The following is a 26,112-nucleotide window of genomic DNA, read 5'->3' on the forward strand; positions in this document are numbered from 1 at the left end:
TATTTTCTGACTAATAATTAGATCCCACTCTTGTGTTGTGTTTAATCTATTTATTTATTTGTATTTTAAGCATCTTGAGGGCAAGGACTATTTTGGATTTTTTAATCTGATCTTCTAATGCTTTGTACCTGAGTAGTGCTTGACATCTAGCCCCTAAGTCAATAAGTAGACTCCAATAGAAGGGCATTTTGAGATGTATTTCCATATAGAAGCCAATATATTTTGGGGAACCTAAAACACAAACTTGGTTGGGTCCAAGATCTCAGATAAACCAAAAATCCTTGAAGCTATCTGGTCTTCTGGACAGTTACTGAAATCAAAGTAATATTCCCAGTCAAACAAGCTCTAATTACATAAAGTTGAATTTAAATATTATAAAAATAAGTTTTTTTGAACCATATATAATAAATAATTCACATGTAAGTGGGATATTTTTATATTATTGTTTACATTAAATCATTTACAATAAATATTAAGTATTTATTGATGTACTGCCTTTCAAATGATTTTCTTAATTCATGAGGCTCACAAAATGTATAAACTTTTAAAATCTACTGCTGACCCATCTCTAGGGTTAGATGAATACGAACATCTGACTGAATTAAGCATAGTTAGGGTTTTTCCACAAGACCAGATTCCCATGATGATCAAAAAGGGAGAAGAAAAGAGTTATAGCATATTAAAAATGAAGTCTGTTCTGATTTCACTTTGGTCAGTGCCTGTTTTTGTAGCTACACTAGCTTAAGACCACAAGTGATTGTCTGTAGGAAATGTGGAGAGCTTCTACAAACAGAGATTCTCATGGAAACCTCACAATATTTTTCAGTGGTTTGGTCAAGATTCTGGGGACATTTACATTTGAAAAGTCTACAAAGTTGATGATTTCTTCATAACAGTTCTTTTTCCAGAAATTATTTCTAAGAACAGAGATATGGTCTAAATTCATGTAAATTACCCATCCACCTACATTTCTTTCAGAATCAACAGTCTTTGGAATCTTTGGTTTGCCATATTTCAGTAGTAAGTCATGGTTTTAAACTAATTCCATGTATCTATTTAAGGTTCTTGATCTGCAGCCTAAGGTTATATAAATATCTACCACTTTTTTCTGTTTATTTGGGGAAAGTTACTAAGCAAGCATTTGTGTTTTTTTTTTTAATTTTTAAAGATATTTTATTAGCCCAATTACAAGTAATAACAATCTCCCACATTTTTTTTGAAATTATAAGATCCAAATTGTCTCCCTGTCCCTTCCTTCCCCCCTCTTGGAGATGATAAGCAGTTTGAATTGGGTTATGTGTATTGTGCAAAACATTTCCATATAGTTCCTTATTGTAAGACAATGCTCATGTAAACTCTCCAAACACCCACCCACCCCCAAATAGGACACAATAAACTAAAGTGGAAAATAGTATGCTTTGATTTGCATTTTGACTCCAACAGTTCTTTCTCTGAAGGTGGATGGCATTCTGTGTCATAAGTCCCTCAGAATTTTCTGAGAGTAGTTAAGCCTTTTGCTGTTGATCACTGGAGAATATTTTAGCAAGCATTTATTAATTACCTCCTATATGCCTAGCACTGTGCTAAGTACTGGGGACACATAGAAAGGCAAAAACCCAGTCCCTGCCCTCTAGGAACTCACAGTCGAATGGAAGTTATTGCTTCATTTCCTCATTGACTACAATCTGAATTTGGGACAATTCTGAATTCCCCAAAGTTTTGATTGGCACCAGGATTAGGATGGCACAACGGGCAATCACATTATGATTCTTTCATCTTTTGTGTCCTTCAAATCATATACCTAAAACTTAGTTAAATAAATATCAAGGACAGGAAGTCTGGCCTCAGACACTTCCCAGCTGTGTGACCCTGGGCAAGTCACTTAACCCCCATTGCCTACCCTTACCACTCTTCTGCCTTGGAACCTTTACTATGTATTGGTTCCAAGGCAGAAGGTAAGGGTTAAAAAAAAAAAAAAGACAGGAGGGATTATAGAACTGCTATGTGTAACCCAAGGGATGTATTTGAAGAGAATTTATTTTTATGAAGTAATATGGGAGTAGAGAATTTGGGACTGCCTCAGTCACTGCCTACATATAGGAGAGGAGGGAGGCAAAAGGAATTTGCCTTTATACTTTAGGGGGACAGCTCTGGTTGGTAACCCTGAAAAACTTCCAGTTATGTGTTCCAGGTCTGGATAAATTTTTAGGGAACACGTGTGGCATAACTCATAGAGCTCTTGACTTGAAGTCAAGAAGATCTGGCTGCCTCTGATGGCTACAGATTGTGTGGTCATGTTCCTCCTCTGTAAGATGTAGGTAATAATACCTGTAGCACTTACCACCCAGAGTTGTTGTGAGGCACAAACGTTAATGTATATGTAGTGATTCACAAGCACTAAATCTTTATAAAAATGGCAGCATTATCCTTATTACTATGTTGTAGAAATCTCAGAGAAGTAATTTGACTTAGGATGGTTCCTTTTAGGTTTGGGATTTCCCAGGATTCTTGTGGGCTTCTTGATGCTCTTCAGAACCAATCTGATCTTGATTGTGTCCTTTTTACTCTTCTTCCCTTTTCTCTCAGATGTTTTCCAGGATATTCTGTACCCCAATCATAAATAATTATGAGCTAGAGAAAGCGTCTTAGACATGCCTGTGAGTTATAAAAGCCTTCAGAATTATCAGTTTGAGGAGTAATCCGAGTGGTGCCTAGCCTCCTAAAGGCTAAAAGACTGCCGCTATTTCTATGGAAAAATAGATTCAAAGTTGGAAGGGACTCTAGAGGCTAATTAGTCCTCTTTTTACAGCTGAAGAAACTAAGGCTCAGGAAAGTTATCTGACTTGCTCATGGTCACTCAGCTAGTACATGTCAGAGGTAGGATGCAAACCTGGTTTTTCTTTACTCCAATTCTACCACTCTATCCAAACTGCCTCTCTCTAGTATCAAGGTATACCGTATCCCATGTAGATAAAAATCATAAGTTTTGGAGTTAACATTTTATTATAATTCGTTGTGCTAAAATGTTTTTGGTTTTCTTTTTATCAATTCACTTATCATATTAAAAGTTTAGTTCAAAATATTTTGTCAAATACTATTAGCTGTTCTATCATCTCTTCCCAGAAAAGTTCCTTTTCCTTTTTTTCTAAACTCCTAGGAATCTGACTCCAATCATAGATTTCAGGAAAATGTGGGTATTTAAATAAATTTCATTCTAATTATTAGTTCATTCTCCTTTCTCTTCTCTACCCCACCAAAAAAAATCCACTTAAAAAGAGTTCCAGGATTGTAAACCTGTTGTAGGGTGGTGACACGATTGATAGTCCACTGTATTGGCTTGAAATATGGAGAATAAAACTTTGTATCTGGAGAGAAGAATCAGACATAGTGTTCCTTCTAATTTGATAGCCAAAGGAGAAAATTAAGCATGAAAAAATAAAAAAGGGTCAGGTGGGTAGCTCAGCCAGGCCTAGAGATGGGAGGTCCTAGGTTCAAATCTGGCCTCAGACACTTCCCAGCTGTGTGACCCTGGGCAAGTCACTTAACCCCCATTGCCTACCCCTTACCACTCATCTGCCTTGGAGCCAATACACAGTATTGATTCCAAGACGGAAGGTAAGGGCTTAAAAAATTAATTAATTAATTTAAAAATAGATGAAATAAACTAAACATTCATATAGGATAATGGTAGTTGAGGAAGTTGCTGGAGTGGAGGTGGCAAATTTTCTAACCAGAATACATTTTGAAATTTGGGAAAAAAAATATAGTTGCTCTTTTTGTGGTGGCAAAGAATGAATAATTATTGGCATGCCCATCAGTTGGGGAATGACATAAAGCTGTAGAATATGATTCAGATGAAATACTGTTGTGCTGTAAAAAAATGGCAATGTGGAATGGGGTCAGAAAAATCCGGTAACCTTTATATGATCTGATACAAAATGATTTGAGCAGAAACAGAACTTTGTACCCAATAAAAGCCATATTAAGCACTTAGTTACAATGATCCATGACAGTTACAAAGGTCTCATGATGAAAAATGCTACCCACCTCTAGAATCCCTGCTTACCCCTAGGATGCTCTCCCAACTGAGATTAGTTTCTATTCAAAAGTATACTGGAGGTGGGGCTGGTTGGTCCAGTCTGAGGATTTGTTCTCTAAAGGAAACTTTAGACTTTCTCTTATAACTATTACAAAGCCCCTAAGAAATGCAGAATCACTGCATCCTTGTCTAGGCACTCCTTCAGATATTCCAGGTAGATTGAAGTGATCCACACCGTGCAGATTAAAACATGTTTTCAGTTTTTCTTTAGTTTTCTTGCAGCATTGCTAATAAGGAAATGTTTTATTTGCATCACTTCACATGTGTAAAATGTATATCATATTGTTTACCTTCTCAAGTGGGTGGAGCAGGGCTGGAGAGAGAAAGAGAATTTGGAACCTAAAAAAAAGAATATTTAAAAAGAATTACTGCCAAAGTGATAGACACAGAATGGTATAGTGGAGGTTAAAAAACTCAGAAGTTGAGTGACTTGTCATGTGGTCACAACTAGCAACCACCACCCTGATTAAAATGGTAAATTGGCATGGAACCTTCCCTGGAGGTCTTCTGTTAAAATAATTGTTTGCATATTGAAGGAAAGGGCAAACAAAATATCATTTTAACAATGCAGTTTCTGACTGAAAGAGTATCTTACCAGATTGATTATAAGAAATGGAGATTTTAGATTTCTTGTTAGGCTCCTATAAGTAGGTTTTCTGAACCTGCTTTGATAGTTTGATCTTTTTAAAATAATCTTAACGGGGTGGGGTTCATTGATGAGATTCTTCTGTTATATGTTAAACTAGAATTTGAAAATCCTATTCTCTGAACTGTAAGGGGCAATAACCTCTTGATTATTTCTATCTTGGTTTTCAAATATTGGGGTGTTGTTGTTTTTTTTTTTTTTTGCCTCTTTTCTCTCCACTGACTCCAGTCTCACCTTTATCACTTTGTTAATACTTCTTAGTAAATTACCACCTCTGGGCTTTGTGATAATTTACTGAATAAAGTTAAACTCTTATAAATCTTATAAATGTCCTTTGAAGACATAGAACTTGCTACATATATCCTTTATGCACATTAATCAGCTTCCACATATTTATTGAATGTTTGCAGTGTGCTCAGTCCTATGATAGTTCATGTCCCTAACTATTTATAAGCCTTGCATAAATTGATATTCTTCTTGTCTTTCCTTTATTCCCATGCTTCAGACACTGATTAGCTGTGTGACCTTTGGCAAATCATCAATCCCTGTCTGCCTTAATTTCCTCAACTGTAAAATAGGGAAAATAATAGCACCTATCTCCCAAAGTTGTAAGGATCAAATGAGATGATAATCTGCAAAGCTATTGAACTGATGACTAGAAAAGTGAGGCTGGTGGCTTTATGGAACTCTGCCTCACTTAAATCCAATTCAAGAGCAAGTCAGGACATCACTCTATGATGTCACTTGTCCTCTTTGAAAAACAAGGACAAACCACAAATATTTGTTAAGTACCTTCTATGTGCTAAGCACTGGGCATACAAAAAACTAAAAAAGACAGTTCCTGTGCTCCGGGAGCTCACAATCTAATGTGGGAGATGAGAAGGAAACAAAACTATATGTAGAATAGATGGGAAATAATTAACAGCGTCTAGGCATTAGAATTAAGAAAAGTTGAGAAACACTTCCTAAAGATGAGATTTTTGTTGAGACATGAAGGAAGCCAGGAAATCTAGGAGGCAAAGATTAGGAGGGAGCACCTTCCAGGCAAGGGGGAAATCCTGAGAAAATGCTCTCAGCTAACAGTTCCAAGGTCTTCCTAAAACTGGAAGAACACCAGTGTCACTGGGTTGAAGAGTATGTATGTATTGGGGAGTAAGGTGTCAGAAGACTGAAAAGCTTTGAGTAGGGGCAGCAAGGTGACTCAGTGGTTAGAGTGGAGACTAGAAGTCCTGGGCTCATATACTTCCCAGCTGTGTGACCCTAGGCAAGTCACTTAACCCTAATTGCCTACCCCTTACTGCTCTGCCTTGGAACCAATACTTAGTATTGATTCTAAGATGGAAGGTAAGGGTTTCAAAAAAGGGCTTTGAACATGAGCAGAAGATTCAGATACTTGAAGACAGCTGTTCTGTCCCTTGAGTCTTTCTTTTTTCCAGCCCAAGAATCACCTGTTTCCTTAATGTACTCTAATATGACATGATCTTAAGGCGCTTCATTTACATGGTCACCCACCTTCTGATACTCTGCAGCTTATTATTCTTCCAAAACTGGGATGCTGGAGACTGAGTGGTATATGCCAGCTCTGCTTTGACCAGGACAGTGTATAATAGGACTATCACCTCCCTAGTCCTGAGTTGTCTCTCAACTCATCCGAAGATTGCATTAGATTTTTGACTCAGCTTGCATGTGCTCTAAAAAATCCCATATAGTTTTCAGTTGAACATCTGTCTTGTACTAGTGATTTTTTTCCCCCAACCCAAAGTACAAGACTGCGTTTTTATCAGGTCCAAATCTATGATTTTATCTCTGGAGAATTCCTAATAGGGAAACTTTTTCCTATGATGCAGATAGGTGTAACTTTTCTTTAACTAGTCTTCACACATTTCTTGGGGCTATGGAATGGTTATATGACTCTCCAAGGTCCTATAAGTAATAAATGGCTGACAATAATCTTAGAACATTTCCCAGGGCTACTAGAAAGGTGTAAAGGATTTGTATTGGGTCATTCAAGTAGCAAATGCCAGAGTTCTGATTTGAATCTATCCTTGGACTCCAGAAGGACTAGGAAGTGTGATTATGGTGACTAAGATCAGTATTTCTAAAGGATCTAGGCTCACATTCTGGTGGTACCACTTTGGAAGGTAACATATCCTTTGGTGTGACTGAGCAAGTCACTTGACATCCTGGGCCTGAGATTCCTAATTTGTAAAATGAGAGGTTTGTACCAAATGATCTCTAATGTCCCTCTAATCTTGTGGTTTGGGGTATTCTACCTACACAGATGACTTTTCTATGACTTAATAGGTAGGTTTCAAAAGCCAAAATTCATTTCCCTGAAGTCAACCTGATTAAGTCTCTTTTAAGCTTAACAAAGTTGGTCCTCTGGCTATATGTGTAGTCCAGCCCATACTTAAGATCTTTGCAATTTTATAGAACTTGCCAATATTTGCATTTCTACTGGTATGGACCTTTGAAAACTCAGGATCACTTCCAAGTTGTGATGGAGCATCAGAGAGAGGCTTTGGTGAATCGATTTTTATCTTGTCCATTGCAAGTAACTGTCAAATCTCTTTACCTCTAGCCCTTTCATTTTCCCAGAGCTATGGCTCCCTCCATCTCTAGTTTTTTGCCTGAGTCTTGGCAGTTCCTTTAGCTAGGTCCTTGAACCATTGAATAGACATGATAGCTGAAGAAGTGGGAGTAGTGACTGTATAGAGAGAATATTATTCTTTACAAATTTTTTCTTGAGAAATGAAAAAAAACATTCTTTAGCCTTTAAAAATGCACTAGTGGGGGCAGCTGGGTAGCTCAGTGGAGTGAGAGTCAGGCCTAGAGACAGGAGGTCCTGGGTTCAAACCCAGCCTCAGCCACTTCCCAGCTGTGTGACCCTGGGCAAGTCATTTGACCCCCATTGCCCACCCTTACCACTCTTCCACCTATGAGACAATACACCGAAGTACAAGGGTTTAAAAAAAAATGCACTAGTCCTACAAATATTTACCCAATGCTACTTATTTCTTGGTCATTCTTGGTTTTTTTCTATTATCCTTTTCCTCTATAACCAGGCTACTAGAACAGCTATCTGCCTACAGAACAAATATTTTGTTTCCAAGAAAGTCTATCTAGAGGCCTTTTTAAAAAGCTTTGTTTCTTTTTCTTTAAAAAAATTTTTATTGACCTCTATCACCATCAAAAAGCATTTAGCTAAACAAATGCATAAAAAAGATTATATGCTAGACCACAAATTCCACATTGCTTACAATTTGTTTTAAAATATGTAAATTATATCAGAATGATAATATAAACATCCTCTGCTTTTGAGTTCCCTTTGAATTTGTTTTACTTGGATACTTGTTTCTCTTAATTTTGTGGCTGTTATTTTTTTATTTAATCATGGCATGTGTTATTCATATTCTCTTTTCATCTCTTCACATATGCCCCTTATATTCTTTGTATTCCTATTTTTGACATTTCAATAACATAGCATAATCCATTACATTCAAATACCACTGTTTATTCAGCCATTTCTGTCATTCATTGCATTTGTGTTATTCCAGCTATTTTGTCATAAAAAGCAAAGCTTCCTTAAATATTTTCACACAAACACATCTTTTTACCCTCTCAACAATGCCTTTAGGGCCAAGCTTTGTTTCCTTTATACCTTTTACCTGGCTTTTAAACCCTGGGCATATTAGAAAGTGTTTATGTTGATTTGGCTTTTCAATACCTAAAGGGTCATGCTACCCATCATATTCGGACTTTTTGGAGCCTAGAAAATCAGTAGAGAGAAATAAAAGTAATAATTGCTTTAGATTTTCATATACTTTATTTTTGGTGGGTGAATTCACCATGTGTTATTTATTTGTATTTTCATTTTTTTAGCATGGTAGCAAGGTAATGAGTAGTAGGAAAAGTTGATGGAAAATTCTAAAGATCTGCAAAGTCATCCAGGGTGACACTGATAAGTGTGAGAAGTAGGACTTTGAATATGTATGATGGGAAAATGTATCCTTCCTAATGCACTACTCTAATCATCTCACTCTGCTACATGAAATTTTTAGTGATTTTTCCATTGCTTGCTGAATAAAATATATACCATTGATTCAGGTACTCAAGGTCCCTTTCAGTCTAGCTTCAGCTTTACATGGATAGACCTGATTCATATTACTGATCTTCATCTACTCAACATGATTTTTTTTGGGGGGGGGCAACCATTATAGTTGTCTTACTCTAATGTTATATTAGGCTAGAAGGCAACCCTGCATTCTTAATGATTATGCCAGGAGAGGGGAAGGCAGATCCTACCAAGTTGAAAAAAACATGGTGATATCTTGTGGTTTTGAGGGCCAAATGAGCTTAACCCACACATTCCCAAAGGGCTAGCTGCATTTTTTTCCTCATAGAAACTATTATCTGTGAAGGTCTAAAGAGTGAAACATTCTGCAGTAGAAAGTATACCCTGTTGTTCACTCATGCCTGACTTCATAACCACATGAACCATGGTGATCCATGGGGGTTTTTCTTGGCAAGGATACTGATGTAGTTTGCCATTTCTTTCTCCAGTGGATCCAATGGGTCCTTTTGTCAGGTAATCAGTGGTTAAATCATTTACCCAAGGTCACACAGCTAGGAAATGTCTGAGGCTGGATTTGAATTCAGGACTCGCCAACTACAGGTTCAGAACTTTTAACACTGAGCCACAGCTGCTTCTGTAGAAAGTATAATCCCAGCAACAGAATTTGTGATGCCTCATATATTGATATAACTATAGACTTGGAACAGAATTTATTTTCAAAATGGTTATTTTAATTCTATATGTGACTTAGAAACCCACCAAGGCAAATGGAAGATGATATTATATTTAAATAATAAGACAACTTAAAATAAGACATTTCTGCTAAGATAGAATAAATTCTCTAATACTCAGAGCTAAAATTTGAGCATTTTATTTGAGCATTCTTATAGGGACAAAGCCTTCTAAGGGGTGTGTGTGTGTGTGTGTGTGTGTGTGTGTGTGTGTGTGTGTGTGTGTGTAAAAGGAGGGTAGAGGGCAAGAGAGGAAGAGAAAGAAAATATATATTTAGCTTAGGGACAGCAAAAAACAAAATCTGTCCTATTTATAGTAATATCAGCAATTTATTAAGTGACTCCCATGTCCCAGTTGGTGTTCTAGAGGCTGGGGATGCTGGAACTGGATGAAACAGTCCCTGCCCCCAGAGAGCTTCAATTCTCTTAGAAGAGAAGACACAAACACAGCTAAGTATATACAAAACATATACCAAGTTCATACTGGATTCTTGGCAGAGGCTCCAGCACTGATGAGATCATTTTCGAACTGAATGACGTAACTGTCATCAACAAGGCAAAGATCTAGGACAAGTCCAAGGGGCTCATGATGAAAAATGATATCCACCACCATAGAAGGAACAGAATCTGAATGCTGACTGAACATACTCTTCTTCACTTTATTTCCTCTATGAATTTTTCTCTAGTGTAAGTGATGTGTGTCTTCTTTCACAACATGACAAACAAGGAAATATGTCACATAACAATATATGTACTGCCTGTGTTATCTTACCTGCCTTTTGTGGGGGGGAGGGAGGGAGAATAAGAGGGAAGAAGGGAGGAAAGAAGAATGAGACATAGAGTTTGGGACTTAACTAATGTGAGTGTGTTTCTCTTGGATAAGCATATTATAATTTATTACTTATTTGTAACAAATTATATATATTATATTGTTATGTTATATAGTTAAAAAATTATAACTCAAAAAATAAAAAAAGAATCAAGCCCTGGACTGGGTTTTGAAGTTAACTGAAGATTGGGAGTACAGGCTAGTCTTGGGGCAGGACTGAGTCATAGAAATAGAAACTAGAAGGTTCTATATTTAGAACAGGAAGGAGACCAATGACTGTACTGAATATAGGGTATTGGAAGGGGAGAAATATAGAATGAACTTGGGAAGGTAGGATGTGATGGACTTTGAATGCCAGAGAAGTTTATATTTGATCCTAAAGACAAACATTTTATATATTTATTCATTTATTTATTTCTTTTTTTGAGGTTGGGGGCAACATGGTCATATCTATACATTAGGAATATAAATTTGGGGGGTAGCTGGGTGGCTCAGTGGATTGAGAGTCCGGCCTAGAGAAGGGAAGTCTTAGGTTCAAATCTGGTCTCAGACACTTCCCAGCTGTGTGACCCTGGGCAAGTCACTTGACCCCCATTGCCTAGCCTGTATTACTCTTCTTCCTTAGAACCAATACACAGAAGTGATTCTAAGATGGAAGGTAAGGGTTTTAATTTAAAAAAAAAAAAAAAAAGTATAAATTTGGTAGCTCTATGGACTGTGGATTGGAGACTGACCTTTATGTTCAGTTCTTTAGAGCAGAAAAGGAGCCTCAGAAATTATCTAAACCAAACCACACCCTAAGAGGTTAAGGGATTACTCAAGGCCACCCTGGCAGATAGTCTAATCATTGCATTTTATGAATGAGGAAAAGGGAGGCCTAAAGAGAATGTGATTTGCCTGAAGTCACATAGATAGGGAATGGATTAGCTGAGGCAGGAAGTTTACTTTTCATTAATTCCAAATCTTGCCATATCTTTCTCCTGAGAGAATGTACTATACCTAAGGCGTGCTGCTCTTCTTTTTTTTCTGAGACTGGGCTTTCATGTAATTTTGCCCTTCCTCTTACTGAAGCAGGTGTCATCCTAGGTTCTCTTTTTTTTTCCTCCTTCTCTTAAAGATCAGCTTTGCAGTCTCTCCAAATCATAAGGGCATAGTTTTATGACTGGAAAGGGCCTTAGAGACCATCTAGTCTAAATTCCTCAGTTTATAAGTGAAGAGCTATATTCCTGAGAACTTAGATGACTTTTCTAGGGTCACATAGCTCATAAGTAGCAGAAGCAGGATTTGATTTAGTTTCTTTTATCCCACTTCTAACACATTTTTTACTGTACCTCACTGCCCCTCTAATGAAAACTGGGTAGAAGCGAGGAGAGAGTGAACACCTTAAGTTTTATTGTTGAGACTCCCTTAAGTTTTAATGTTGAGACTCCAGCTGGTCAGAGATTGGAGGTAGGCATTTTTGAACCTGGCACAATTCATTTTTAACATCTAAGTCCTTTCAGGAAGGAAAGAAGGAAGGTTATCTGTGAGTTTGTGTGCTCCTAAGTCACCCAATTCTAGGGTTCTTCTGTTGCTGTTAGATTATCTCATTTACTCAGCTTTTATTTGTTTTTATTTGAAGATCAATCAATCAACCATTGTTTAAGGTCAGACACTTTTGAGCTGTGTGATCCTGGGCAAAGAATGAAATAATTTCTGCTCATAAAGAGAAAGCTTTCTAATGGGAGTGGCAAACCCAAGTACAAGGATATATAGTACAGAATAAGTATAAAGTCAATATATATATATATATATATATACATATATATCTCTTATAACAGTCTATCTATAACATATGCATAACACACAAAGTTGTTAAATTTAAAGTTTTGTTTTTATTTGAAGATCAGCCAATCAACAGATGTTTACAGCAGCTACTTTCTAGCTGTGTGATCCTGGGCAGAGAATGAAATAATTTCTGCTCATAAAGAGAATGCTTTCTAATAGAAGTGGAAAACCCAAATATAAGGATATACAGAATAAATATAAAGTTAATAAATACATGTATAACTATATATGCATAGCCCTTATACAACCTCTCTATAACACATGCATATAACACACAAAGTAGTTAAATTCAAAGTTATGACAGAATTTTGGCAAGAAGTTTTTTCTTGAAATTCTGTGAGCTCCGCTCCCCCCTTTTTTTTTTAAGTCTGAAAGGAAAAAGAAGACAAGTTTATTGGATCTTGGTACATAAAAGTGACTGTATACATGTGAAAGAATTGCAGCGTGGTACCCCAAATTCTAGGGCAAAGGAGGCCAAAAAAGAAGTTTTAAAAGACTCACTGTTAATGAAACAGTATCCTTTTGTCAGAAAACACTAGTCACTTATTTGAAAAGAGGCAGAGTCCTCCTCCACTTGTGCTGATGCAATTAAGAAATGTTTCAAATTACTAACTTTGGCAGGGGAGTGGACAGGGTGAGGTGATGATATAAATGTTATATCAGTTGTCAGAAATATTCTTTTAAATTTGTAATTGGTTATAGCCCTTTGATTTTATTCATTGATTTCATTCGTTTCAGGTTATGTGGTTATGAATATAAGCATTTTATGTGTTTCTAAAGCTCTTGGCTACTATTGCTTTGATAACAGCAATTCCTTGTCAAGGAGTGCAGTTCTCTTTATAACTTCCAAAACAATCAGGTTTTTGTGGAATGAAATAATTATGAATCCACAGGAGCAGGCTGTTCTCTTGCTTAATCATTGCATTTTATGGAAGCTGTAATCCATCAAAGCTCAGGGGAGCCATGTTGGGCCAACATAGTACAGCTGTTTCCTCTAACTTGTTAATAGAAAAGGATGGCCTTGATTTTTAAATATCATTTAGTTGGATTGTATTCTGTGTGAAGGAAAACATCCTGTTTCATCACTGGAGTTGCATTTGTGGTTTTATTTTGGGGGGTGCGGTGGGGGAGGGAGAATGGAGGTGGTATGGATCTTTCACTTTTTGTGTGTTTGTGTATGGAGAAATTCCTGTTGTAAAAACTTCCGCCACTGGTACATGTTGGCAACTTGTCAGGAATTGATAAGCACAGAGAATTACTGGAGCTGTAGAGTTGATTTCTGACTATTGTAACACGGCTGTCATTTTTGTGGCTAATGGCATAATTCAGCCATGTTGGGAAAATATTGTTTTGATAGGAATTTATTGTTTCATTTCAGTGGTTTTGTGACCCCATGTGGGGTTTTCTTAAAGTTATTGGAGGGGTTTTCTGTTTCCTTCTTTAGCTCATTTTACAGATGAGGAACTGAAGGGTTAAGTGACTTGTCCAGGGTCCCACAAACTGTCTGAGGCCGGATTTGTAGATTTGTATTTAGGATTTCCTGACTCTATGCTGGGCACTCTGTCCACTGCACCTTCTAGGAATACCTAGAAATTATTGCCTGTTAAACTGAACTCCTTGAGAGAAAGGACTGGTTTTTTTTTTGTTGTTTTTGTTTTTGTTTTTGTTTTTGCCTTTATATCCTCAGTGTGTAGCACGATGCCTAGCATGTAGCAGACATTTAATAAATACTTGTTGATTGAGTACTTTTAATGGTTTGTACATTAACAATAACTTGTTTATATAGTTTACTTCATAAAAATCCATTGAAACAGGTGGTATGAGTATCCTTATCCCTATTTTGTAGATGAAGAAACTGAGACTTCCAGATTTTTCCTCTATAAACTTGGTTAGGGTGGAACCAGGATCTCTGATAGACTTTAAATTCAGAGGAGTCTATATTTGATCCTAAAGACAGTAGGGAAACACTGGATTTTTGAGGCAGGGTAGCGGTATGGTTAGATTGATGCATTAGGAATATAAGTTTAGTGGCTGTGTGAATGGATTGGAGAGGGAAGAGACTAAATGAAATAGATATTTTAGTAGGGAGAGAGACCTTAGAAATCTCATAAAATATCATTGTCTTTAGAGCTGAAATGCTAAATTTTACCCAGGTTTCTTGACTCTCATGACCGTTGTCTAAGTGGCTAAATTCTTATGACTTTCTCTAAGATGAATTAAGACTCTTTTTAAAGAATATACCCCATTCAGGTGGACCAGAAATTGGTAAGAGACTCTTTCTACAGATTAGAGGGAGTTTTTTATACTTCTTGCATTTGGGGAAACAGTATGTTCTTAATAATCTCACCCTGCCCCTATTTCTTTTTTTAAACCTATACCTGATATGTGTGTGTGTGTTTTTTAACTCTTACTTTTTGTCTTAGAATCACTACTTAGAATCAGTATTGGTTCCAAAGCAGAAGAGTGGTAAGGGCTAGGCAATGGGGATTTGCTCCGGGTATTATATAGCTAGGAAGTATCTGAGGACAGATTTGAACCCAGGACCTTCCATCCCTAGGCCTGGCTCTTAATCTACTAAGCTACCTAGCTGACCCCTATCTTTTGTTTTGAAAGAACTTTGGGTCAACTCCCAATAATTCTCTGTTAAGTGATCTCTTTTTTTTCTCTCCTAGGGTTTTTGAAGGGGAGAGAGTATGGATATGCAAAGTATCATACTTCTATCACTCTTCAACAATTTGAAGAATATTGCCACTTTTTTAATGAGACTTGAGTTTACAAATCACTATCACTTTTACCAAATTTCTCTTGATCTTTGCTTCGTGAGTTCCTTTTTTATAGAAGAAGAAACTGAAACTTAGGAATTAAAGTGATTTGCTAGAGGTCAAATGGATTGTAAAATATCAGTCTTCTGATTGCTAATTCAGTCATGCTGCCTCTATGGAAAAGTATAGACCTTTCATTGAAGAAGAAAATATGATGTAAAAATTCATCACTCATAAATTAAACATAAATACTTCTAAAAATAACAAAACAGGATTTTAAGTAAAAACAGTTTTTATTTTATAAATCCTTTTTTATCTCATTTGTTCTTTATACCCCTTGACTTTTCTTTTTTCTTTTGCTTTGTTACATTTTCTCTTGACTTCCAGCATGTTTTTGAGAATAGAAAATGTTAAAGCTAGAAACTGTAAAAAAAAGTCACATATAATGTTCAGCAAATAAAAAAGAATTGAATATTAACCTACTGGGGATTTTAACGTTCATTCTTTTTAAAATATTAAAATACACTTAAAACCTCACCCTCTTTTTCAAATGTGAACAGCTGAGAGCAGTTCTTGACATTTTTTGGTGTAATGGGCCCCTTTGTAAGTCTAGTAAGACCCCTTTTTAGAAGAATGTTTTTAAATACATAAAATAAAATACATAATATCATAAAGGAAACCAATTATATTGAAATAGTTATCCAAATTCTTAAAATATTCTTGTGTTCCAGGTTAAGAATTCCATATAGAGAGTGAATTAGCCGAGATTCCATCACAAAATTTAAGTTGTCTTGAGTGAATTGGTTTCTGTGAATATTAGCCAGCTCTTCAAGTTGAAGTTAGAGGTTACTCTTATTGTTGAACATTAGTTGTAACTCATTTATCTGAATTACTGATAATGTAACTGTGGAGCCATTGGCACTCTGAATGTGTTTTACTTGACGTGTTCCCAAGATAAGGTTTCTTTTTTGTAACTTCTTTTAGAAAAGTTTGAAGTGGGACAGATAGTTCAATCTCAGGACTTGAAAGGAGAATCAGGTCTGCAGATAAATGTTTTCCTGGCCTCTTCTCTCTATTGTTAGTGGTTTCCTTTTTTGTGAGCTTGATGTGGGCGTGTATTTAAAAAACAAACAAACATAGGCTTGGTGAAAGTCTCACATTTCTTTGGATCTACCAAACCATATGGTGGAGGAGGAGTCATATTTGTATTAGAAATAATACACAAAGGGCAAATTGAAATGTCTGTCTAGAGGAACTTGCTCTTGGGATATTTGGAAATCCAAGAATATAAAAATGCCCTTTAACAATCAGACTTTTATATCTCTTGCGAAATAAGTGGTTTAGAAGTATAACTTTTATACATTTCTAGAGATGTTGCTGTAGCCATAACACTTTAGATATATAACTTGTTCAGATTACAGGGAATTGTTACTTAAAACACTACTAACGTTACTGAGGCATCATGGCAGTGGATAAAGAGCCTTCCTTGAAACCAGGAAGAAGTGAGTTCAAGTTCTCTCTATGACACATACTTGCTTTATGTCCTAGGAAAAATAACTTCACCTGTCAGTACTTGGTGCATCTCTCTAAGATGAGAATTCTTTTTGGGTTATGAAGCCTTTGGAAATCTAGAGAAACCAATAGATTCCTCAGAATAATAAGGTTTGTCCCTGGCATAAATTCACAAATGCCTAGTAGTCATTCTAATCCTAGGTCTTTCATAATGAGTCCAATTATTTTATAGAGAGAAGACTAACTTACAGTAAAATTGGGCCATATGTGATGCTAAGACAAGAACAGACAAGGGTAGGTTGGCAAATGCCCTATTAGGCTAATGAAATGAATGAATAAAACATAAAACAGAATTGTAGGATCGTAGCTTTCTAGATTGTCTAGTCCAGGGGGTTCTTAAATAACTTTAGGTCTATGGACAAATAGGCTGAGAGGGGTCCATGAAATTTTATGGGGAAAATTATATCTTTATTTCTCATTTCTAACTGAAATTTTGAAATTTCCTTCAATTATAAATGTAGTAAAAAAAAAGCCAAAAACAACCCACAGTAATATTAGTAGCAACTGATACTTTTATATCACATTGGCATTATTGTAAAATTTTCAAAATGTTTATACTTATCACTAATTTGAAGTTGCTGTAATTATTAGAATTGTCAGGTAGCATGTGGTCATTGGTACTGACATTTTCATTTTAGTACAATTGATTTCCCTGTAATTCTATGTATTTTAAAAATTGATTTTAAAATATTATTCAAAGAAGTCCATAAGTTTCACCAAATACTCAAGGGGGATTGTTGTAGAAAAAGGATTAAGAATTCTTGATCTAATTCAACTTCCCCATTTTACAGTTGAGGAAACTGAGATCTAGGAAGCCCACCGCACCCAAGGTTACACAAGTAATTAAGGATAGAGGCAGGGTTTGAACCCAGAGGAATTACCTCAAGAATGTACTAATTCACAAGTTGATTGTAAAATAATTGCACAAAAGGTGGGATCCTTTAGAAATTATTGTATCTCAGACTTGCACAAAACAGTATAGATTGTTTGGGTGAATTGTCCAAAGTGGAAATCTAAACATCTTATTTTTTTTAAATGGCTAGATCAGAAAACTATTAGAATCTGATTTTGTACACAATTATAGTTTTTTTAAATGTTTTCACATAGTTACATGTTTCATGTTCTTTCCCTCTCCCCAAAGCTCTCTAAGTCCCCCTTAGCCGATGCACAATTGCACTGGGTTTTCATTTCATATTGATAGTTGGACTAGAGTTATCGTTTAGTGTCTTCATCCCCAATAACATCTCCATCAGACCATGTGTTCAAGCAGTTGTTTTTCTTCTGTGTTTCTCCTCCCACAGTTCTTCCTCTGAATGTGGCTAGTTTTCTTTCTCATAAGACCCTCAGCCTTGCTCTGGATCCTTGCATTGCTGCTAGTAGAGGAGTCCGTTATGTTCGATTGTACCACAGTGTATCAGTCTTTGTGTACAATGTTCTCCTGGTTTTTCTCCTTTCGCTCTGCATCAATTCCTGGAGGTCATTCCAGTTCACATGGAATTCCTGCAGTTCATTATTCTTTTGAGCACATTTCTAACTCTTGCTTGGTTTTAAAATCTTTCCTTTCCCAGAGATCTGACAAGTATACTATTCTGTGCTCACCTAATTTACTTATAGTTTCCTTCTTTATATTTAAGTCATTTACCCATTCTGAGTTTATCTTGGAATAGGGTGTGAGATGTTGATTTAGACCCAATCTCTCCCATATTGTTTTCCAATTTTCCCAGCAGTTTTTGTCAAATAGTGGGGTTTTGTACCAAAAGTTGGGTTCTTTGGGCTTATCATAGACTGTCTTGCTGAGTTGACTTACCCCTAGTCTATTCCACTGATCCTCCTCTCTGTCTCTTCGCCAGTACCATATTGTTTTTTTTTTTTGTTTGTTTTTTTGTTTTTTTTAAATTTTAAACCCTTAACTTCTGTGTATTGACTTATAGGTGGAAGAGTGGTAAGGGTGGGCAATGGGGGTCAAGTGACTTGCCCAGGGTCACACAGCTGGGAAGTGTCTGAGGCCGGATTTGAACCCAGGACCTCCCGTCTCTAGGCCTGGCTCTCTATCCACTGAGCTACCCAGCTGCCCCCTACCATATTGTTTTGATGACTGCTGCTTTATAGTACCACAATTTTAGTTTTTATGAACAAGGAAGTGTGTGTATGTGTGTTACTTCATTGTGCTATTTATCTGCTTGATCATTCTGTTGTAGCAGGTGAATTTATTATAGATTTTTGAGGAATATATAACAAGAATAGAGAACCTCGTGGTCTTAAGTATGTTATTTAAAAGGAAAAAACCCATCATTGAAGAATTCTTTAAAGTTTCTCTTATCCTATTCTTCTCCTTGCTCCCCCCTTAAAGGATTTGGGGGTGCTTATAGATAATTATTTGGCAGTTGTATTTTTTTATGATTAAAAATAATAAAGACTGATATAATAATATAAATTAGTAGTTTAATTAAAGCCATGGCCATGCTGGTAAAATCATTAGACCATGCGCTGGTAAGAATTCAAACTGCCTCCGCCATTTTTACCTTTTGTACCTTCCCACGCCTGCTAGCTCAGAGAGAGCTTCCTTTCGGATTCTCCTCCCATTTAAACTGTCCTATGCGTGTGATGCAGGCGTCCCCACGCCCAAAGAACCAGAACCGGAAACCGGTTGGACCACGGGAAATGTAGTTTGATAGTTCCCACGTGTCCATAGAAAATATATATATACTTTTAAATGGCATCTCCCAAATTCCAATTTTACAATTTGAAATCAAAGAACCTGGGTTCATATGTGAGAGGCAGCTCGGTGGTGCAGTGGATAGAATGCCAAGCTTAGAGTCAGGAAGACTCATCTTTCTGAGTTCAAATCTGGCCTCAGACACTTACTAGCTGTGTGACTCTAGGCTAGTTACTTAACTCTGTTTGTCTCCATTTCTTTATCTGTAAAATGAGCTAGAGAAGGAAATGACAAACTACTTCAATAATTTTGCCCAGAAAACCCCAAATGGGGTTACAGAGAGTTGCACACAACTGAAAAATGACTGAACAACAACAAAAAATAAGCAAGTAAATTGTTCTCAATGCTAGTTATGCAGAGATCAAGAAGACATCTAAAGGGGGCAGCTGGGTAGCTCAGTGGATTGAGAGCCAGGCCTAGAGACGGGAGGTCCTAGGTTCAAATCTGGCCTCAGACACTTCCCAGCTGTGTGGCCCTGGGCAAGTCACTTGACCCCCATTGTCTACCCTTACCACTCTGCCACCTATAAGTCAATACACAGAAGTTAAGGGTTTAAAAAAAAAATAAGACATCTAAAAGAGATCTTTTCCTTCAAGAACTTAGTACAAGACACAAGATGGAGCACAAATAATTACAATAAAATTAGAATATGTTCAGTTCAAGAGGTCCACACTAAAGAAATCAATAATATTTTGAAGTTAAACCATGTTTAAAAACTATAAGCCAAGGAAAATAAGAAATCATGGGACAGAGAAGAGATTGATTGTGCCCATTTGCAAAGGGATTAAGGAAGGCTTCATGAAAGTGGTCATATCTGGGTTTAGGATTTTGCTTACTATCTTTGTGATCTTGGGGAAGTCGCTTAACCTCTCCAGGCTTCATTGTTCTCCTTTGTGAAATTAGAATGGAATAAGTCAGAATGGCAAATTATTACCAGTGGGCTAAATCTAGCTCACCATGTGGTTTTATTCAGCAGCAGAGCTAAGAATGCTTTTTATATTTTAAAATAGAATAAAATTTTATTTAAAAATACAAATATCATTCTTATTGCATGGCTATACAAAAATAGGAATAAATGGATTTGGATCTGGTCATAGTTTACCAGCCCCTGGAATAGATGGTCTATTAAGTCCTTACTATTCTAAATGTATGAGCCTTTGAGATCCAGAGGCATCTAGAGCAAGGGAAAGGAGAAGGAAGAATGAATTTGGAAGCATAGTAAGTAGTCTAGTTGTTTATATGAGTGTAAGAGGAGATGGACAAAATAATCCCTAATAATTGCTTTGATTTCATCTTCATTAGTGGTAAGTTCACTCTTTTCATTTTTGATGCTAGTGATTTGGTTTTCTTCTTTTTAAAAATAATATTAACCAATGGTCAGTCTTTTTGTTGTTGTTTTCATAAAACTTAACTCAGTTTAAAAAAATTAATTCATTGGTTTTCTTACATTCAATTTTGTTACCATTAAATTTTAGGATTTCTAATTTGTTCTTTATAATTAAAAAAAAATTATATGCCCAATTCTTTTTCTTTCTTTATTTTAATATTATGAACATTTAGAAATGTGAATTTTCCTTTAATTATTTTCACTGTTTCCCATAGATTAATAAATTTAAAAAAAAAAAGAGAGAGATGAGGAAGGCAAGTTGGAGTCTAAACTTGCAAACTTAATTATATTAGGTGATGACCATAAATTTGGAAGTGCTGGAATATATGTGTATCATACTGTTAGATAGTATTATCTTCTTATTGATGACAGATAGCATGACAGATTTTTGTTTTTGAAAATTGATTGTATTGTTTTTTGTTTTATTTTAGGGCAGGTCAAAGTCTTCAGAGCGCTGTATACATTTGAACCCAGAACTGTAAGTATTCAATTTCTGTCCCATAGGGGCAATTATAAATTACTCGATTCTTTCTTTTCTGCCTTCCTCCTTTCCTTCCAGCTTTCCTTCAACTGCATTTTGAAAAGTGACCAGTATCTATTTAAAATGTCATGTCCGGTGATCCTTTTTCAGTTCTCATCCTCTTTGACCTTTGCATTAGCTAACTCTATTAATCTCTGTCTTCTTGGAATTCTCTCCTCCTTTGGCTTTTTAAATCCTCTGCTATCCTGAGGCTCTTTCTGCCTCCATCTCTGATCCTAGAATCACAGAATGTTAAGAGCTGGAAGGAAACTTATTCTTTGTTTTGCAGATAAAGGAAACAGAGGCCTAGAAAGAGGAAGTACCTTTCCCAAGGTCACAGAGTTAGCCAGTGACTGGATGTGAAGCTTCTTCTTTTATGACTTATCTCCTTCCTCCAGGCTTACAAATGTGGCCTTCCACTCTCTTCTTTCTATACTTTCTCTCTCACAGATTTTGTACTCTTTGGGAACTTTATCACTTCTGTTTCATAGAAGTAACTCCCAATCTACATCTCTAGCTTGATACATACATACATTTATGCATATATACCTTCATATCTATATTTCTCTCTACCTGTTTATTGACCAATCTATCTATCCATCCATCCATTCGTTTTTATAAACATTCATTTATCTCACTCTCCATTCACAACAATGACAACAGTACTGGAAATGGTAATGCATATTAACAGATATTAGTAATAATAGACTACATTTGTGATTTCATTGATATAGGGAACTTCAGATGCAAAGACTCCCTCCTCCACTGCAACTTAGAAATCTGTTCTCCAACTTAAAAAGTTACCAAGTTGTCTGGGAAAAGTGAGAAGTTCTGGTCCAGGGTCCAAAAAAAAAGAAGTAGATGAAGGCGGCTAAGTAGCACAGGGGATAGAACACCAGGGTCTTGGGTTCAAATCCAATCTCAGACACTTCTAGCTTTCTTATCCTGGGCAAGTTACTTAACCCTGATTGCCTAGCCCTAGCCCTTCTTTCTTAGAAGTGATACTGAGAAAAAAGATAAGGGTTTTAAATAAAGAAAGAAATAACTCAGTATATGTCAGAGCTAGGATTTGAACCTGGGTCTTCCTGACTTCAGGTCTATCCATGATGCAATCATGTTAATAGATATTTAGATAATATAGTAGGGTTTACAAAGTACTTTATGTATAGTACTTATCTAATCCTATCAATCGTATGAAACTTGGGCTTTAGTATTCCTGTCACAGAGGCTGCTTGGAGAGCTGGATTTGGAATTAGAAGACCTGCACTCAAAATCTATCTTTACCATTTACTATGTGACCATGGACAAGTTATTGCTCTGGACTCATTTTCCTCATTTGTAAAGTAAGAAGAGTAGATTTTAGACCCCTTTTAGCTGCAAATCTATGCTTTTGTTTCTAGGTAAGGAAACAAGACAATCACACAAATATGTTCGTAAAGCTAGTAAGGGTGTGTGAGAGAATTTGAACCAATACTTCTCAGGTTGAAAAGTTAACATTCTTTGTAGAAAGATATTTCTTTTTTTTTTTTTTTTAACCCTTAACTTCTGTGAATTAGCTCCTTGGTGGAAGAGTGGTAAGGGTAGGCAATGGGGGTCAAGTGATTTGTCCAGGGTCACACAGCTGGGAAATGTTTGAGTCCAGATTTGAACCTAGGACCTCTCTAGTCCTGACTCTCAATCCACTGAGCTACTCAGCTGCCCCCCGAAGGATAATTTGAAGCTTGAACTCAGGTCTTCTTGATTCAGGTCTAGCACTCTATCCATTATGCCATTAAGAACAATGGCATACTGTTGTATCACAAAAGTGGTAAAAAAAAAGATTTGTCAAGATAATGAAGCATATTCAATACATTGCTATCACTAAAATATTGTGAATATTTTTATCAGAGCCAAAAGTTTTTTTCCTATTGACAAACATTTTAAAGTATTTAAAAAACACACACACAAAAAAACAAGCTACATCAAATTTGACTCATTGTGTGTGGTTCTTTTGGTCTTTGGTTGTTTAAGAGCGGAGGACAGGACAGGCCCTGTAAGGAACAACCTTGTTATTTCTTCTAACAGCTTCCTATATAAACCTGGTTAAACTGGATAAACCAGAGTAGAGAAACTAGGGCAGACAAGAAAGCTGTATTTCTTGTTCACAGAGTGAACCCTATTGATCTCTTTAGAAGAAAGCCGACTGCTACCTCATTGTGATCCAATCCTGTTTATCAAGCCTTTAAGGGTGAGAAGATGGAGGGAGTTAATATTGAACTTAAGCCTTAACCACGGCTGCCAGCTTTTTACTCTTCTCACTTTTTACCTGTATATCTAAACCACCATTAGATGTCTAAGATTAAACTCCCTGCGATGTTTTTAGTGGATGTTTTTCCTCTTCAATTATAGATTCTCTCATAATACTCTGTTCTTGGGAGTGTACAGCTAACGATTCACTTGTTAGTTATTGATCTGTCCCCGTCATTTATATCAGGAGTTGGTTGGGGAAAGTACAAGTTTTCCTTTTAAGAGGAGAATTCAGTTAAGGTAGTCTGTATAGAATTAGGAAAAGAGTTCATCTTCCCTCCTAAGAGTGTGGCATGTTTTCTATCTGAAGACCACAGTGGATTGCACCATGTCCTAATTCTAGAGAGACATCCCTTATTCTAGGTCTGAGATTCTGTCCTCCATCAGAGCTGATTGGTAAACAGTCTTATAAAGATGTTTTATTGAGTTGGAGGAAGGCACTTTGAAGCTCTGGAATCCATTTAGCTTGAGTTAAGTTCACTGCTAGTCCCTATATTATCTGTGTTAATGATTTACTTATTTGGATGTTCATATTGGTTTATTGTATAGCGAGTGGTTTGAAACCCTGGAAGTTTCCTCATTTTCCTGGCACATCTTTCATATATATAATTGCATGAACAACCTTCAGTGCAAGTGATACCTTGTGCCTTCTTTGTATGTATCTTGTAGATGTATACAGGCATATTTTGGGGACATTGTAGGTTTTTTCCAGACCACCACAATAAAGTGAATTTCCAGACCACCACAATAAAGTGAATTTTTTGTTTTCCTGGTGCATATAAAAGTTATGTTTACACTATACTCTAGTCCAGTGACAAACTATAGCCTGCCGGCCAGATGCAACCCCCTGAAATGTTCTATCCGGAGGCAGGACATTATTCCTAATCTGACAAATACAATGAGTAGGATACAATACAATGAAACTTCAAAAGGGTTGCCTTTGAAACAGACTGACAGATGAGCATTTCCTTTCCTTTGGCCCCCTCTTTAAAAAGTTTACCTATCACTGCTATTCTCTTAAGTGTGCAATGTAAATACCTTAATTAAAATATTTTCTCACTAAAAAATGCTAATTGTCAGCAAGTCATAATCATTTTACTGGTGGAGAGCATTATGTTAAAGTTGACAGCTGTTAACTGATTAGGGTACTGGTTACTGAAGATTGGGGTGGCTTTGGCAGTTTCTTAAAATAAGAAAGCAATAAAGTTTGCCACATCATTTGATTCTTTCTTTCATGAAAGCTCTCTATAGCATGTGATGCTATTTGATAGCATTTTACCCACAGTTAACTTTCCAAATTGGCATCAGTCTTCTCAGACCCAGCCACTGCTTTAACAATTATGTTCATGTAATATTTTTCAGTAGTGCTGTGTCTCAGGGAATAGGGAGGCCTGAGGAGAGGGAGAGGGATGGAAGAACAGCATGATCACATGAGATCTTCTTGTACCTATTGAGTAATTCTTGAGTTCTACCATATTAGAGAATTGCTCTTTTTGTTTAAGCCAAGAGTTCTTAATCTTTTTTCTATCACCCTTTGGACATCTGGAGGAACCTTTTCTCAAAATAATGCTTAGTATGGTGCTGAGCTTGTAATAACTAATAAATACTTCTTGATTAACTGTATGAGTATACATGTGTACCCAACTCCATTAATGTCCTCTCATGCTTCATTGTGATATGGTAGTGGCCTGTCATCCTCCAAGGCAAGGGAGAATAGACTTAATGGGCAGGTCCATCAAGCTGTGAAGCATGAAATACTAAGTAGACTTTGTCCTTTAAGATCAGCTTTGCAGTTATTTACTAGAAGGTTGACCAATGGATTATTTTTGTATAAGTTGTCTAAACCACAGAAACTCATGAATAACATCTAAAATATTATTTCAGGAGTCAGTAAACATTTATTTAGTGCCCGCCATTTGCCAAGCATTATACTGATATAAAGAAAAGTAAGGTGGTCTTTGTTTTAAAGGAGGTGACATGGAGATAACATGAAAATAGCTAAGTGCAAACAAGTTTTATACAGAATAAATTGGAGATGAACAACAGAGAAAAGTTACTAGCATTAAGGGGCATTGGGAAATACTTCTTGTAAAAGATGGGCTTTTAGCTGGGAGACAGAGAAGAAGAGGGAAAGAATTCCAGGCATGAAAATGTCCAGAATAGGTACATGGAGAACATGTTCAGAAAATGAAATACCTGGAGTCAGGAACATTAAGGAGGCTAGTCATGGATCACAGAATCCAGGAAGAGCAGAAGAGAAGGTGTGAGAAATCTGGAAAGGGAGGTAGAGGTCACCCTATGAAGCACTTGGAATACCAAACTCAGGATTTTATATTTTATCCTGAAGGTAATAGGGAGCCACTGGAGTTTGTTAGAAAGGAGAGGTGACATAGTCAGTTCTCTGCTTTTAGGACAATTAATTCCACAGCTTCCATGGAGAGAGTGTCAAAGGGAGATGAGTTTGAATCCTGACTTTGCTACCATCACCTGTGTGAACTTGGGCCAATCGCTTTTGATCTTTTTTGAATTTTAGTTTCTTCTGTAAAATAAAGAGGTTAGACTGGATGACTTCAAAGAATCGTAAGACCATCATAGATTTAAAGGTGAGATAATTTAGTCCAACTCCCTAATTTTTAATAGATGAGGACATTTGGTATCTATA

General features: G+C 36.4%; 1 protein-coding gene across 1 annotated transcript in view; it reads left to right on the forward strand.

Annotated features, from left to right (window-relative positions):
- Positions 1-26,112, forward strand: part of OSTF1 (osteoclast stimulating factor 1) — a 57,828-nt gene that overhangs the window by 9,966 nt on the left and 21,750 nt on the right. Inside the window, exon 2 of the mRNA XM_044659559.1 lies at positions 21,076-21,122. Within this exon, the coding sequence (XP_044515494.1) occupies positions 21,076-21,122 (47 nt within the window). The remainder of the gene's footprint in view (positions 1-21,075; positions 21,123-26,112) is intronic.

This window comes from Gracilinanus agilis, chromosome 1 (assembly GCF_016433145.1).
Source record: "Gracilinanus agilis isolate LMUSP501 chromosome 1, AgileGrace, whole genome shotgun sequence".
Classification (NCBI taxonomy): Eukaryota; Metazoa; Chordata; class Mammalia; order Didelphimorphia; family Didelphidae; genus Gracilinanus; species Gracilinanus agilis.